This window comes from Leucoraja erinacea, chromosome 3 (genome assembly GCF_028641065.1).
Source record: "Leucoraja erinacea ecotype New England chromosome 3, Leri_hhj_1, whole genome shotgun sequence".
NCBI classification, from domain to species: Eukaryota; Metazoa; Chordata; class Chondrichthyes; order Rajiformes; family Rajidae; genus Leucoraja; species Leucoraja erinaceus.
The window spans coordinates 9,243,199-9,259,243 of record NC_073379.1 but is presented as its reverse complement, the minus strand read 5'-3'; the positions used below and the strand labels follow the sequence as shown (position 1 = coordinate 9,259,243).

The 16,045-nt window shown below is 45.0% G+C and overlaps 1 protein-coding gene across 1 annotated transcript in view; it reads left to right on the top strand.

Annotated features, from left to right (window-relative positions):
- The window catches only part of LOC129695250 (cadherin-related family member 2-like), an 86,220-nt gene that overhangs the window by 42,535 nt on the left and 27,640 nt on the right, over positions 1 to 16,045 (top strand). The window contains 3 exon segments of the mRNA XM_055632037.1: positions 11,118 to 11,164; positions 13,876 to 14,036; positions 15,776 to 15,878. Of these exon segments, the coding sequence (XP_055488012.1) occupies positions 11,118 to 11,164; positions 13,876 to 14,036; positions 15,776 to 15,878 (311 nt within the window).

Below are 16,045 nucleotides of genomic sequence, written 5' to 3'. Positions count from 1 at the left end.
CTACTCCTGCACCTATTTTCTATGTTTCTATGTTTCTATGTTCTCCAGAAATGCTGCCTGACCCGCTGAGTTACTCCAGTACTCTGTGAAATGTCACCTATCCATGTTCTCCAGAGATGCTGCCTGACCCGCTGAGTTACTCCAGCACTCTGTGTCCGTTCATGTCCCTGTCCAAATGTCTTCTATGTGTTGATATTGCACCTGCCTCATCTACCTCCCCTCGCACCTTAAACCTATGTCAACTGGTTCTTGGAGTCAGTACCCTGGGAAAAGACTGTGCATTCACCCTATCTATTCCCCTTATGATTTTATACACCTCTCTGAGGACATGGGTTTAAGGTGAGGGGGGGAGATTTAATAGGAACCTGAGGGGTAACTTTTTCACACAAAGAGTAGTAGGTGTATGGAACAAGCTGCTGGAGGAGGTACTTGTGACTATTGCAATGTTTAAGAAACATTTAGACAGGTACATGAATAGGACAGATTTAGAGGGACATGATGGAACTAGTGTAGATGGGGCAATGAACAGTAGGTGCAGGAGTAGGCCATACTGCCCTTCGAGCCAGCACCGCCATTCAATGTGATCATGGCTGATCTTCCACAATCAGTATCCCGTTCCTGTCTTCTCCCCATTTCCCCTGACTCCGCTATCTTTAACAACCCTATCTAGATCTCTCTTGAAAGTAACCAGAGAACCGGCCTCCACCACCTTCTGAGGCAGAGAACTCCACAGACTCACAACTCTCTATGTGGAAAAAGTGTTTCCTCATCTCCGTTAGAACTAGGCAGATGGAAGTAGTGTATCTAAGTTGTGTCACTCTATGACTGTATAACTGTAACAGATCATCCCAACTTCTGGTTGATGGTTCATGGGTCATACTTCAGCAATGATTACGTTCGAGAACATACGAACTCCATGCAGAGTTTGATCATTAGTCAGGATGGAACCCAGGTCTCTGGCACTGTAAGTAGGTATGTTGCAAAGCGTACCTGAAGCATCGCTGAAAATCTGTCCCAGCCCGTGTGCGCGATTTTGGCGCCGTTTAGAGGGGGGCGGGTTTAAAACACGATTTTCCCTAGGCTGTTCAAATCGAGGATGTTCAGCCTAGTTAATTATTAACGAAAAATCGCTGGAAGATTCCGTCGCTTTAGCTATTATTACTTTTAAGGGGTTTATCTAATTGTTATAGTTGTGTAAAAATTAACCTCTAAACCCCCGACTGCCGGCAACGGGTCGGATCTCATACAGGGGACAACAGAAAGTAGGCTGTTTATTTTTACATTAAAAAGGGCTTCTTAAGATCCCTTTATACAAAGTTTAATGTTGCGAGTAGCTCATTTTCGGCCCATTATATCCCGCAGTATTTTTCTGGGCATTTGGGGCACAAATCCACCGCAATGTGAATGTTCTAAACCAGCGCGTTCACAGGATCCCACTAGAAAGCCGATTTAAATGGATTTTAATTTACAGCAATTGAACACTAAATTCCTTCCATTTGGCCTATAAATTAATGTAAATAAGATTTTAAAATCATGTTTTATTGTGAATTCTTTGTGAATATTATTTGGACACTTAGGCTATTTAAAAATGTTAATCATTTATTAAGAAATGGATAGATGTTTAGATCTAGTAATTGAAGTTTGAAATTAGCTACAAATGGGTAACTAACTAATTATATGCTTTAATTTCAGGTCATCCAAGTAAGATTGTTTTATATTTGTTTCAGAATGCTTCAATCTATGATAACTGAAAATTTCATTCAGTTCTCTTAATTTTTAAGAAAGTTATGGGCTTTTGACTGTCCACGATTACAGCTTTTTTGTTATGTCCATAGAAAATCAATAGGGAACAAGATGCTAATTTCCGAGTATGAAAATGGCCATAACTTTTTAAATACTTGAGATATGAAAGTGAATTTAGGTGTCAAATTAAACTTATTTGTATGCTTTATCTGATGGGATAAATTGCAGACTTGATTTTTAAAATCTCAAAATTTTGTAACATTGCTACTGTAAGGTCTTAAGGTCATAAGTGAAAGGAGTAGAATTAGGCCATTCGGTCCATCAAGTCTACTCCGCCATTCAATCATGGCTTATCTCTCTCTCCCTCCTAACCCCATTCTCCAGCCTTCTGCCCATAACCTCCGACACCTGTACTAATCAAGAATCTATCCCTCTTTGTCTTAAAAATATCCACTGACAGCCTCCACTGCCTTCTGTGGCAAAGAATTACACAGATTCACCACCCTCTGACTAAATAAATATTTCCTCATCTTCTTCCTAAAATAATATACTTTAATTCTGAGGCTGTGACCTCTAGTCCTAGACTCTCCCACTAGTGGAAACATCCCCTCCACACCCATTCTATCCAGGCCTTTCACTATTCTGTACATTTCAATGATGGGATCCCTCATCCTTCTAAACTCCAACGAGTACAGGCCCGGTGCCGACAAACGCTCATCATAGGTTAACCCACTCATTCCTGGGATCATTCTTGTAAACCTCCTCTGGACCCTCTCCAGAGCCAGCACATCCTTCCTCAGATATGGGGCCCAAAATTGCTCACAATATTCCAAATGCGGCCTGACCAACGCCTTGTTGAGCCTCAGCGTTACATCCCTGTTTTTGTATACAAGCTCTCGTGACATCAATGCTAGCATTGAGTTTGCTTTCTTTACTACTGATTTGACTTGCTGATTAGCATTTTGGGAATCCTGCACCAGCTCCCAGATTCCTTTGCACCTCCGATATCTGGATTCTCACCCCATTTAAAACGTAGTAAGGCAGCAACTATACCACTGCGCCACCGTGCTGCCCAAGTAAGTGCTTGGTGGCAGCTTTCTACAGGGCAGTATCCTCAGGGGAATTGACGCACGGACACACACATGCACATCCTCACTCACGCACACGTGTGTACACACACACACGTGCACACATGCATGCACACACACTCACGCACACACACACTTACGCACACACGCACACGTGTGTACACACTCGCACACATGCATGCACACACAGTCACGCACACACACATTCACGCACACACGCATACGCATGCACACTCACACTCTCACACACACATGCGCACGATCACATACGCACATGCACTTGCACACATCCCCACGCACACACATTCACACACACACGCATGCATGCATACACGCTCACACACGCACGCGCACTCACACATGCAAGCACATGCACACACACACACACACACACACACACACACATACACACACACACACACACACACACACACACACACACACACACACACACACACACACACACACACACACACACCCTGACTGGACAATACGCCCTTGTTTCCTATGTTAGACAACTTGAAGCCCTCGGTACTAAGCCACCCACAGCCAGATAATCATCTTCCCCTCCCAGCCTGCTGTTTCAACACCAGCGCCACTTCACATCCAGCAAGGCTGGCATATTAAAGCAAGACTCCGTGCGGCCTGTTTCTCAGTCTGCCCAGCCTCTCGAGTAAAGAAAATCATTAAATCTTTCTGTAAAGGTGAGTGATTGCGGCCAGCATCACCCTTGGGGCCCAATAATGAGCCGTGACTGGTATGCACTTAGATCTTGGGGAAATGCTTGTGGAATATATATAACAAATTTGTAATTGGAGGGGAACAGGTTTAACAGCACGGATAATCACCAGGGAACATTAAGAATGCAGCCATGTTACACGCATTTATTTCATCTGGCCTGCATGTTTGAAGCATTTCCAGTAAAGAAACTTGCCGTTAATAATGGCTTGTGTTCACACTTTGGTGGAACTTTTCTACACTTAAGCGGTAGAGTTGCTGCCTCACAGCACCAAGACCCGGGTTCCATCCTGACTACGGGTGCTCTCTGTACGGAGTTTGTACCTTCTCCCTGTGACCAGCGTGGGTTTTCACCGGGGGCTCTGGTTTCCTCCCACACTCCAAAGACGTACAGGTTTGAGGGTCAATCGGTTTGGTGTAAATGTAAATTGTCCCCAGTGTGATTAGGATGGTGTTAGTGTGCGGGGTTAGATCGCAGGTCAGTGCGGACTCAGTGTACCTGTTTCTGCGTTGCATCTCTGAAATGAACTAGAACTAAACTAAATTAAACTTAAAAGCATTTGAATCCTAAATATTTATTCCTTGGAATGCTGGAGGATTGCCAACTGTCCCGTATTAATCGGGACATCCCGTATATTGGGCAAAGTTGGTTTGTCCCATACGGGACCGCCCTTGTCCCGTATTTGACTGCTACTACTCTGGTCGAAGGGACAGTCGGGTCGGATTGCCACATCCGGCCCCGCCTCACCCGTCCCGACGTAGTGCAGCCCATGGAGTGCAGCAGCAGCAGCAGCAGCGCCTCGCCTGTGGCCCCGTCGATCGGCAGCCCGGCCAGCTGTCCGACCTTCGTTTATCGCCGACACCACCACGATCATCGGTTCATGAGTTGGGATGGGGCGCCAGACTTTGCGCGCAGCATTGCGCGGCCCGTGCCAAAACTCCTCAGCTGGCCCGCCGGCTGGGCTTTGTGTGCAGTCCAGCACCCGGGCCAACTCATCATTCACCAATGAATTGCCGTCGGGAACTTGTCCCTTATTTTGACCTTTTGTCCCTTATTTGGGAGTGAGAAAGTTGACAACCTTATAACAGCATCCCTCACCCATTCGCCCCAGCTAAAGTATAGAGGACAATCCGGGCATTTCACTTCAAGATGGATGACAAGGTACTGCAGATGCTGGTTTGCAAACACAAAGACTCAAGATTCCCAAGTCAAAACATCATCTACCTAGGTCCTCCAGAAATGCCGCCTGACCCACTGGGTTACTCCAGCACTTTGTGTCAAGGCCAGTACAGTGGACAATAGACTACAGACAATAGATGCAGGAATAGGCCATTCGGCCCTTCGAGCCAGCACCCTAATGAGGGGTGATCTTATAGAGGTGTATAAACTCATGAGGGGAATTGATAGGGTGAATGATAGGGTATTTTACCCAGGGTAAAAGAATCAAGAACCAGAGAACATAGGTTTAAGGTGAGAGGGGAAAGATATAGCAATGTCACAAAATGTTGAGATTTAAAAAATCAAGTCTGCAATTTATCCCATCAGATAAAGCATAACAATAAGTTTAATTTGACACCTAATTCACTTTCATATCTCAAGTAATAAAAAAGTTATGGCCATTTTCATACTCGGAAATTAGCATCTTGTTCCCTATTGATTTTCTATGGACATAACAAAAAAGCTGTGATCATGGACAGTCAAAAGCCCATAACCTTCTTAAAAATTAAGAGATCTGAATGAAATTTTCAGTTATCATTGATTGATCCATTCTGAAACAAATATAAAATAATCTTACTTGGATGACCTGAAATTAAAGCACATAATTAGTTAGTTACCCAATTGTAGCTAATTTCAAACTTCAATTACTAGATCTAAACATCTATCCATTTCTTAATAAATGATTAAACTTTTTAAGTAGCCTAAGTGTCCAAATAATATTCACAAATAATTCACAATAAAACATGATTTTAAAATCTCATTTACATCAATTTATAGGTCAAATGGAAGGAATTTAGTGTTCAATTGCTGTAAATTAAAGTCCATTTAAATCAGCTTTCTAGTGGGTTCCTGTGAATGCGCTGGTTTAGAACGTTCATATTGCAGTGGATTTGTGCCCTCAAATGCCCAGAAAAATACTGCGGGATATAAAGAGCCCAAAATGAACTACTCGCTATAGTAAACTTTGTATAAAGTGGTTTTAAGAAGCCCCTTTTAATGTAAAAATAAGGTACATACCTTTAATTGTTTACTTTATAAAACCCTGGGGCTGCGAGAGGTCGCGGGTTGAGAGAGTGATTTTAAAACTATTATAACTATTATTCGAGGCCTATAAAACTAATAATACCTTTTGCGACGGGGTCTTTCAGTGATTTTTCGTTAATGATTTACTAGGCTGAACATCTTCAATTGGAACAGCCTAGTAAAAATCGCGTTTTAAACCTGCCCCCTCTAAACAGCGCCAAAATCACACACACGGGCTGGGACAGATTCTCAGCGACGATTCAGGTAGGTTTTGCAACATACCTATTTAATAGGAACATGAGGGGCAACTTTTTTTACACAAAGGGTGGTGGGTGTATGGAAGGAGCTGCCGGAGGAGGTAGTTGAGGCAGAAACTATCACAACATTTAAAAAACATTTTTGGACAGGTACATGGATAGGAAAGGTTTAGAGGGATATGGACCAAACACAGGCAGGAGGGACCAGTGTGGATGGGGCATCTTGGCTGGCATGGGTAAGTTGGGCCGAAGGGCCTGTATCCATGATGTATGACCCTAAGACACAGTGCTGGAGGAACTCTAGGGCCAGTCAGTATCACTGGAGGAGATCTAAAGAAGATCTGAAGGAGGGTCTCGACCCAAAACCATTCCTTCTCTCCAGAGATGCTGCCTGTCTCGCTAAATTTCTCCAGCATTTTGTGTCTATCTTCGGTGTAAACCAGCATCTGCAGTTCCTTCCTACACATCGAGAGCTTTCAAGAGAGAGCTAGATAGGGCTGTTAAAAATAGCGGAATCAGGGGATATGAGGAGAAGGCAGGAACGGGGTACTGATTGTGGATGATCAGCCATGATCACATTGAATGGCGGTGCAGTCTCGAATGGCCAAATGGCCTACTCCTGCACCTATTGTCTACAATCTATTGCTGGAGGATATGGATAGGCGAAGTTTCAAACAGAAGAAAGTTCTCAACCATAAACATCACCTATCCATGTTCTCCAGAGATGCTGCCTGACCCGCTGAGTCACTCCAGTATTTTTAATCTAAATACTTCAACTCGACTACAGAGATTTGGGTGGCCTGTGGAAAGTTATCATGCTGCAGCTCACTCATAGAAGGAAGTTTATTCAACTGAATAAATAATATATAATACAACTCAAACTCATTACTCATTGCAAGATATGCCATTGACTGGCACGTTATCAGAATGCTTCCTGGATTAGAATGTTTCAGCCACAGGAAGAGGTCGGATAGACTTGGATTGTTATCTCTGACATGTCAGAGGTTAAGGGGAGTCTTGATAAAACTTTAAGAGGCATGGATAGGGTCGACAGTCTATAATGTGAGAGGGGGAAAGTTTAATGGAGATGTGCGCGACAAGTTTTTTTTTTTACACAGAATGTGATGGGGACCTGGAATGTTGTTCGTGGTTGAGGCAGACACGGTGGCGCAGCGGTAGAGTTGCTGCCTCACAGCGCCAGAGACCCGGGTTCCATCCCGACTACGGGCGCCGTCTGTACGGAGTTTGTACGTTCTCCCCGTGACCAGCGTGGGTTTTCTCCGAGATCTTCAGTTTCCTCCCACACTCCAAAGACGTACGGATTTGTAGGTTAATTAATTCGGTGAAAATGTTAAATTGTCCCTAGCGGCTGTAGGATAATGTTAGTGTGCGGAAATCGCTGGTCGGCGAGGACTCGCTGGGCTGAAGGGCTGTATCTCAAAACTAAATTAAACTAAACAAAATTGGGATTTAAGAGGCTTTTAGATAAACAGTCGGAAGTGCAGGGAATAGAGGGATATGAATCATGTACAGGCAGATGAGATCAGTTTAACTTGGCATCATGTTCTAGCACAGACATTGAGGGCTGAAGGGCCTGTTCCTGGGCTGTACCGTTCTGTGTTCTATGTTCCACTATGTGAGGTATTTCATTACACAGTAGCATGCCTTAAACTATAACACTGGTCACAAAGTGCTACTGACTTGGCCTAGATAGAGTGGATGTGGAGAGGATGTTTTCATTAGTGGGAGAGTCTAGGACTAGAGGTCACAGCCTCAAAATTAAAGGACGTTCCTTTGGTGGTGAATCTGTGGAATTCATTGCCACAGACAGCTGTGGGGTTCAAGTCAATTGATATGTTTAAGGCAGAGATAGATAGATTCATGATTAGTACGGGTGTCAGGGGTTATGGGGGGGGGGAGGCAGGAGAATGGGGTTAGGAGGGAGAGATAGATCAGCAATGATTGAATGGGCTGAATGGCCTAATTCTGCTCCTTTCACTTATGAGCTAATGACAAATGGTGTCTTTGTTAGTTGGCTGCATCTCTAGTCTTTTTCTCACAGAGAGTTGTGAGTCTGGAATTCTCTGCCTCAGAGGGCGGTGGAGACCGGTTCTCTGGATAGTTTCAAGAGAGAGCTAGATAGGGCTCTTAAAGATCGCGGAGTCAGGGGATATGGGGAGAAGGCAGGAACGGGGATGATAAGCCATGATCACATTGAATGGCGGTGCTGGCTCGAAGGGCCGAATGGCCTACTCCTGCACCCATTGTCTATTGTCTTGTGCAGATCGAATATGCTATAAAACTTTTTCAAGGTAGGATCACACCATTGACAAGTGAAAGGGTGTTGCAGGTAAGATCTGCAGACGATGGTTTAAATCAAAGGTAGACACAAAATGCTGTAGTAGCTCAGCGGGACAAATTGACAAGTGAAATGTATACTTCAGCACACTTCAGCAGCCGCACGCACATATTACATGTCCCAAACTTTCCACACCTGCCTTGTGGGGAGAAACGTCTGCAGAGGGAGTTGTAAAATGGTTATTTGTTCAATAAACGTTTCACAGTACCTCTGTACATGTGACAATAAACTAAATAGATAACAGACAATAGGCGCAGGAGTAGGCCATTTGGCCCTTCGAGTCAGCACTTCCATTCAATGTGATTATGGCTGATCATCCACAACCAGTACCCCGTTCCTGCCTTCTCCCCATATCCCCTGACTCCGCTATCTTTAAGAGCCCTATCTAGCTCTCTCTCGAAAGTATCCAGAGAACCGGCCGCCACCGCCCTCTGAGGCAGAGAATTCCGCAGACTCGCAACATATGACCAGGTTAATTCCCATCCCGGGAATTAACCTGGTGAACCTACCCTGCACTCCCTCAATAGCAACAATGTCCTTCCTCAAATGAGGGGACACGTGACAATAAACTAAACGTAACTAAACTTCCTGTTGACGTATCAGAATGGTGTGAAGGGCGGCACGGTGGTGCAGCTGATAGAGCCGCTGCCTCACAGCGCCACAGATCTGGGTTCGACCCTGACCTCGGGTGCTGTCTGTGTGGAGTTTGCACGTTCTCCCCGTGGGTTTTCTCCGTGTGCTCCGGTTTTCCTCCCGCAGCCCAGACGCGCGGGTTTGGAGCCTTGTAGGTCCCTGCTGACTGGCCCTAGTGTGTAGGAAGTGGATGATTTAGAGGGGTAACGTGGAACTAGTGTGAACGGGTGATCGATGGTCGGCCTACATTGGGTGGGCATGTTTCCACGCTGTATCGCTAACTCAATAAATCAGTCGACCACAGGGTCAAAGCAGTTGTTTAAGAAGGAACTGCAGATGCTGGAAAAAACAAAGGTGGACAAAAATGCCGGAGAAACTCAGCGGGTGAGGCAGCATCTATGGAGCGAAGGAATAGGTGAAGGGTCACCTACCTATTTCCTTCGCTCCATAGATGCTGCCTCACCCATTGAGTTTCTCCAGCATTTTTGTCTACCTCTCCTTTATTCTTTGTGTATTGGACAGTTTGTGGTAACTAGCATAGTTGCACTGTGCTACAGTGCTTTTCACATCCCTTACAAGACAGGAAATAATGGCAGCATTTAATCTAAAACAGACAATGGAAGGGGAACAGAAATGAAAATTGTTGAAAGACAGCCGAGTTAATTTAGTTGAATATGAACCCTCACCCAGAACTGAAGGATATTTTAAACAAAAAAAAATGTTTATACAGGAGTAGGGGAACATACTGACTTGCGCACACTAGATGCTTGATTGCAAAGGGACGCAAAGTGCTGGAGTAACTCAACGGGTCAGGCAGCATCTCTGGAGAACGTGGATAGGTGACGTTTCACAGAGTGCTGGAGTAACTCAGCGGGTCAGGCAGCATCTCTGGAGAACATGGAGAGGCGACGTTTTGGGTCGCTTCTGGTTAAACTGAAGGCCCTGACCCGAAGCGTCACCTATCCGTGTTCTCCAGAGATGCTGCCCTGACCCGCTGAGTTACTCCAGCACCTTGTATCCTTTTGTGTATTAACCAGCATCTGCAGTTCCTTGTTTCTACATGCAGCACAGTAGCGCAGCGGGTATAGCTGCTGCCTCACAGTCCTTGATGATGCTGCTGGCCTTGCCGAGTCAGCTTGAAGTGTAGATGGAGTCAATGGAAGGGAGGTTGGTTTGTGCGATGCTCCAGGCTTCCTGGAGATCCCTTTGTTGGTGGGGAGGTCACCACCCATGATGAATCAAACAATGTCATAAGATCATAAGGCCCAGGAGCAGAATCAGGCCATTCAGCCCATCTGCCATTCTATCCCGGCTGGTATAGTTTTCCCTCTCAACCCCATTCTCCTGCCTTCCCATTTAATTATGATGTAAGAATCTGTCAATCTCCACCTTAAAAATACCAATTGACTTGGCCACCACAGCCTTCTGTGGCAACGAATTCCACAGATTCACCACCCTCTGACTAAAGAAATTCCTCCTCATCTCCATTCTAAAGTTACTTCCTTTTATTCTGAGGCTGTGCCCTCTGGTCCTAGACTCTCGCACTAGTGGAAACATCCTCTCCACATCCACTATATCCAGGCCTTTCTGTGTTCATGTATGCCACTTTCTACAGCCTTCTGCATTCTTGGCAACAGTTTGTCTGTTTTATAGGTAGATTAGTGTTTACATATTAGTTAAAAGATTTACTCTGACCAATATCGGGTGGCACGGTGGCGCAGCGGTAGAGTTGCTGCCGTACAGCGCCAAGGACCCGTGGTTCGATCCCGGCTACGGGTGCTGGCTGTACGGAGTTTGTACGTTCTCCCCGTGACCGCGTGGGTTTTTTTTTCCAGGTGCTCCGGTTTCCTCCCACACTCCAAAGACGTACAGGTTTGTAGGTTCATTGGCTTGGTGAAATTGTAAATTGTCTAGTGTGAGTAGGATAGTGCTGGTGTGCAGGGAGCCGCTGGTCGGCGTGGACCCTCTAGGCCGAAGGTCCTGTTTCCTCGCTGTATCTATAAACTAAACAGTACGCAAAATAGAGAACTTAACATCTGTTTCTGGATTTCTTTCAGTTGTGTTGGAATTTGTCACGGAGGGATTAGAGGTTGCAGTGTTGGAGGTATGTTCCGTCAACTCTTTTTAATATTTTATCTTATTGACTTGGCATATTTTATTTGAGCCTAGTTCAAATAAAACTAGGGCATATTTATTTGATTAACTACAAATATTTGGCGTTGACAGTACTTTTTCACTCTGCATCTTGTCACGGAGACGAAGTGGAGAGAGGATTCTGCTCCTTGCTGAAGAACAGGCTTAGTTCAGTTTAGCTTAGAGATACATGCTCCCCTGTTCATCTTGAGTTATTTTCAGAGTAATATGTGATTTCCTCTTTTTTTCCCTCATAAAAGTGTACTTCACACTTATCCAAATTGAAAATCGTTTGCCAAATATTTGCATTTCACAAATTTATTACAAAGGTACAGCGAGACCTGGGTGTCCTTGTACACCGGTCACTGAAAGCTGACTTGCAGGTACAGCAGGCAGTGAAGAAAGCTAATGGTATGTTGGCCTTCATAACAAGAGGATTTCAGTATAGGAGTAGAGAGGTTCTCCTGCAGTTGTACAAGGCTCTGGGAAGACCACATCTGGAGTATTGTGTACAGTTTTGGTCTCCTAATTTGAGGAAGGACATCCTTGTGATTGAGGCAGTGCAGTGTAGGTTCACGAGATTGATCATTGGGATGGCAGGACTGTCATATGAGGAAAGTTTGAAAAGGCTAGGCTTGTATTCACTGGAGTTTAGAAGGATTAGGGGGGATCTTATAGAAACATATAAAATTATAAAAGGACTGGACAAGCTAGATGCAGGAAAAATGTTCCCAATGTTGGGCGAGTCCAGAACCAGGGGCTACAGTCTTAGAAGGCCATTTAAGACTGAGGTGAGAAAAAACGTTTTCACCCAGAGAGTTGTGAATTTGTGGAATTCCCCGCCACAGAGGGCAGTGGAGGCCAAATCACTGGATGGATTTAAGAGAGAGTTAGATGAGCTCTAGGGGCTGGTGGAATCAAGGGATATGGGGAGAAGGCAGGCACGGGTTATTGATTGGGGACGATCAGTCATGATCACAACGAATGGCGGTGCTGGCTCGAAGGGCCGAATGGCCTCCTCCTGCCCCTATTTTCTATGTTTCTATGTTTATTAACTCTTGGACTCTGCCTCACTCTTAACTCAGTAGGAAGGAACTGCAGATGCCAGTTTACGCCAAGGATAGACACAAAATGCTGGAGTAACTCAGCGGGATGGGCAACATCTTTGGGAGGAAAGAAACAGGTGACGTTTTTGGACTTGGGAATGGGTGACGTTTTGGGTCAAGACCCTTCTTCAGTCCCGAAACGTCACCCATTCCTTCTCTCCAGTGATGCTGCCTGACCTGCTGAGTTACTCCAACAATGTTCCCGGTGTCGGCGGGAGTCCAGAACCAGGGGCCACAGTTTAAGAATAAGGGGTAAGCCATTTAGAACGGAGACAAGGAAACACTTTTTCTCACAAAGTTGTGAGTCCGTGGAATTCTCTGCCTCAGAGGGCGGTGGAGGCAGGTTCTCTGGATCCTTTCAAGAGAGAGCTAGATAGGGCTCTTAAAGATAGTGGAGTCAGGGGATATGGGGAGAAGGCAGGAACGGGGTACTGATTGGGGATGATCAGCCTTGATCACATTGAATGGCGGTGCTGGCTCGAACGGCCCAATGGCCTACTCCTGCACCTATTGTGTATTGTCTATTGTGTCTATCTTCACTCTTAATTATCCTTTCCAAATTGATGTGACTTGCAAATTTTGATGTGATTTGCAAATGCTTAAGCATTAATATTAATTGTAAATATGTGTCCCTGCACCGATCCATATAGACATAGGGCCATACAGCACGGAAACAGGCCATTCGGCCCAACTCGTCCATACCAGGATTCTCCATCCACCCTAGTTCCATTTGTCCACATTTGGCCCATAGCCCTATCCATGTGGCTTTTAAATGCTGTTATAGTACCTGCCTCAACTATGTTCTCTAGCAGCTTGTTCCATACACCCACCACCCTTGATATGGAAAACATTGGCATTTGTCTGTTCCAAAGTAGAGATGATGGAAAACTTGTAATTCCAAGGAGTCAATTTCACCACCAACTTCTCCTAGACCACCCAATATTGAAGCAACGACCAAAAAAGTAAACCAACGCCTCTACTTCCTTAGAAGGCTTAGGACGTTTGGCATGTCCACTACAACTATCACCAACTTCTACAGATGCGCCATAGAGAACATTTGATCGACAGCACGGTTTGGGAACAGCTCCATCCAAGACCGCAGGAAATTGCAGCGAATTGTGGACGCAGCCCAGACCATCACACAAACCAACCTCCCTTCCATTGACTCCATCTACACCCCACGTTGCCTCGGCAAGGCCAGCAGCATAATCAAGGACCAGTCGCACCCTGGCCACTCCCACTCCTCCCCTCTCCCATTAGGCAAGAGGTACAGAAGTGTGAAAACACACACCTCCAGATTCAGGGACAGTTTCTTCCCAGCTGTTATCAGGCAACTGAATCATCCTACCACAACCAGAGAGCAATGTTGAACTACTATCTACCTCATTGGTGACCCCCGGACTATCCTTGATTGGTCTTTGCTGGCTTTACCTTGCACTAAACGTTATTCCCTTATCTTTCCGCTGACTGGATAGCACGCGACAAATGCTTTTCACTGCACATGTGACAATAAACTAAACTGATGACTATTTGCTGCATGGCTAACTGTTCAATGGCGATGTTTCCGTGTGTTTAGGCCTCTGACAGTGACACGGGAGAGAATGGGGCTGTCACATTCCACATTGTGGCGGTCACGTTAAACGTACCAGGGGCATCACCAGTTAATAAAACAGCAACAGAATCCTTTTATATTCAAACATCTTTGAACAGCAAGTCTATGTGGGAAGGCAGTCTTCGGTAAGTAACATCGAACTGAGCTTTCGGCTGGGCTGCACGGTGGCGCAGTGGTCGAGTCGCTGCCTCACAGCGCCAGAGGCCATGGTTCGATCCGGGCTACGGTGCAGTCTGTACGGAGTTTGTACGTTCTCCCTGTGACCTGCGTGGGTTTTCTCCGGGATCTCCGGTTTCCTCCCACACTCCAAAGATGTACAATATCATTATCATTATCATCTTTTATTGTCATCTTGCAAAGCAACAATTGTACAGTGCAAAATGAGAAGACGTTTCCCAGGGAATACCGGAGCATCGCACATAAAAACTTAAACATTTCACGCAAAAAATAAAAACGATTTATTTTTTTTAAAAAAAATAAATAAATAAAAAATCCAGTTCCTGATAAAAAAGTACAAATAGTTTTTTTTAAAAGTGCAGGTAAAAACAACAACATTAAAATACAAGTAAAAACAGTCATAAAATGTCCAGGGCAGCTGATTTAAGTGGCCTGAGCCAGTGCCAAAGTTATTACTCTGTGCCAGTTATTAAATTGTCAGTGCAAAAGCAGCAGAATCAGGTGGAGTGACTGTTTAGCAGCCTCACAGCCTGTGGAAGGAAGCTGTTTAGCAGTCTGGTTGTCCGGGCAGGGTAATCGGGTTGGAAAAATTGTAAATTGCCCCAGTGTGTGTAGGGTAGTGTTAGTGTGCCCGGATCGCTGGTCGGTACGGACTCGGTGGGCCGAAGGGCCTGTTGCCACGCTGCATCTCTAAACTAAAGCTAATGAACGTGTAAAAAATTCACAAGCGGTCAAGTTTTATTAGTGTTTGAATATTTCAGCCACTGTCTTAACTACCATCTATTCACTTGGACTCTGTATCAAATTTCAATAAATTGCATACAAAGTGCTGGAGTAACTCAGCGGGTCCAGCAGCATCTCTGGAGAATATGGATAGGTGACGTTTCTTATTACACTTTGACCAAAACTAAACACATTACTCTAAATGGTGCAGTTATATATGACGTTGGTGAGGCTGCATTTAGAATATTGTGTTTGGTTATGGGAACCATGTTACAGGAAAGATGTCGTAAAGTTGGAAAGGGTGCAGGGAAGATTTACAAGGATGTTGCCGGGACTCAAAGGTCTGAGCTACAGGGAGAGGTTGAGTAGGCTGGGACTCTATTCCTTGGAGCGCAGGAGGATGAGGGGTGATCTTGTAGAGGTTTACAAAATCATGAGAGGAATAGATCGGGTAGATGCATAGAGTCTCTTGTCAAGAGTAGGGGAATTGAGAACCAGAGGACATAGGTTTAAGGTGAGGTACAAGATACATTTATTTGTCACATGTACCAATTGGTACAGTGAAATGTGTGGTCGCCATACAGCCATACGAATATGGGGGGAAAAGATTGAATAGGAATCTGAGGGGAACCTTTTCACACAAAGGGTGGCGGGCATATGGAACGAGCTGCCAGAGGAGGTAGTTGAGGTAGGGACTATCCCAATGTTTAAGAAACAATTAGACAGGTACATGGATTTGGAGGGATATGGACCAAATGCAGGCAAGTGGGACTGGTGTAAATGGTCGGTGTGGGCAAGATTAGCTGAAGGGCCTGTTTCCATGCTGTATCACTCTGACTGAAGGCATGGTAGTCAGTGTGGGGGGAAGAGGATATTGGGGTTGTGCTAGCGATCACAAGTGGTGTATCCGATAACAAGTCAGAAGAACGTCATAGCAAATCCTTCTCTCATCTTTTACTTTAAGGATAAGAAATCATTTGGAGTTAACATCAGAGGGATGTTGGAAGATAGAAATTGTCGCCGTTGATGGGGGAATACCTCGTAATACTGCTCATTACTTGCTAGAAGTAAGTTTCCATTTCATTACAATATCAATTACTGTACACTGAGAAGCAACTAAATTCTATGCTTTTGTGGTCAAATACATTCCTGGCTCTGAAGACAATAGACAATAGGTGCAGGAGTAGGCCATTCGGCCTTTAGAGCCAGTACCGCCATTCAATGTGATCATAGC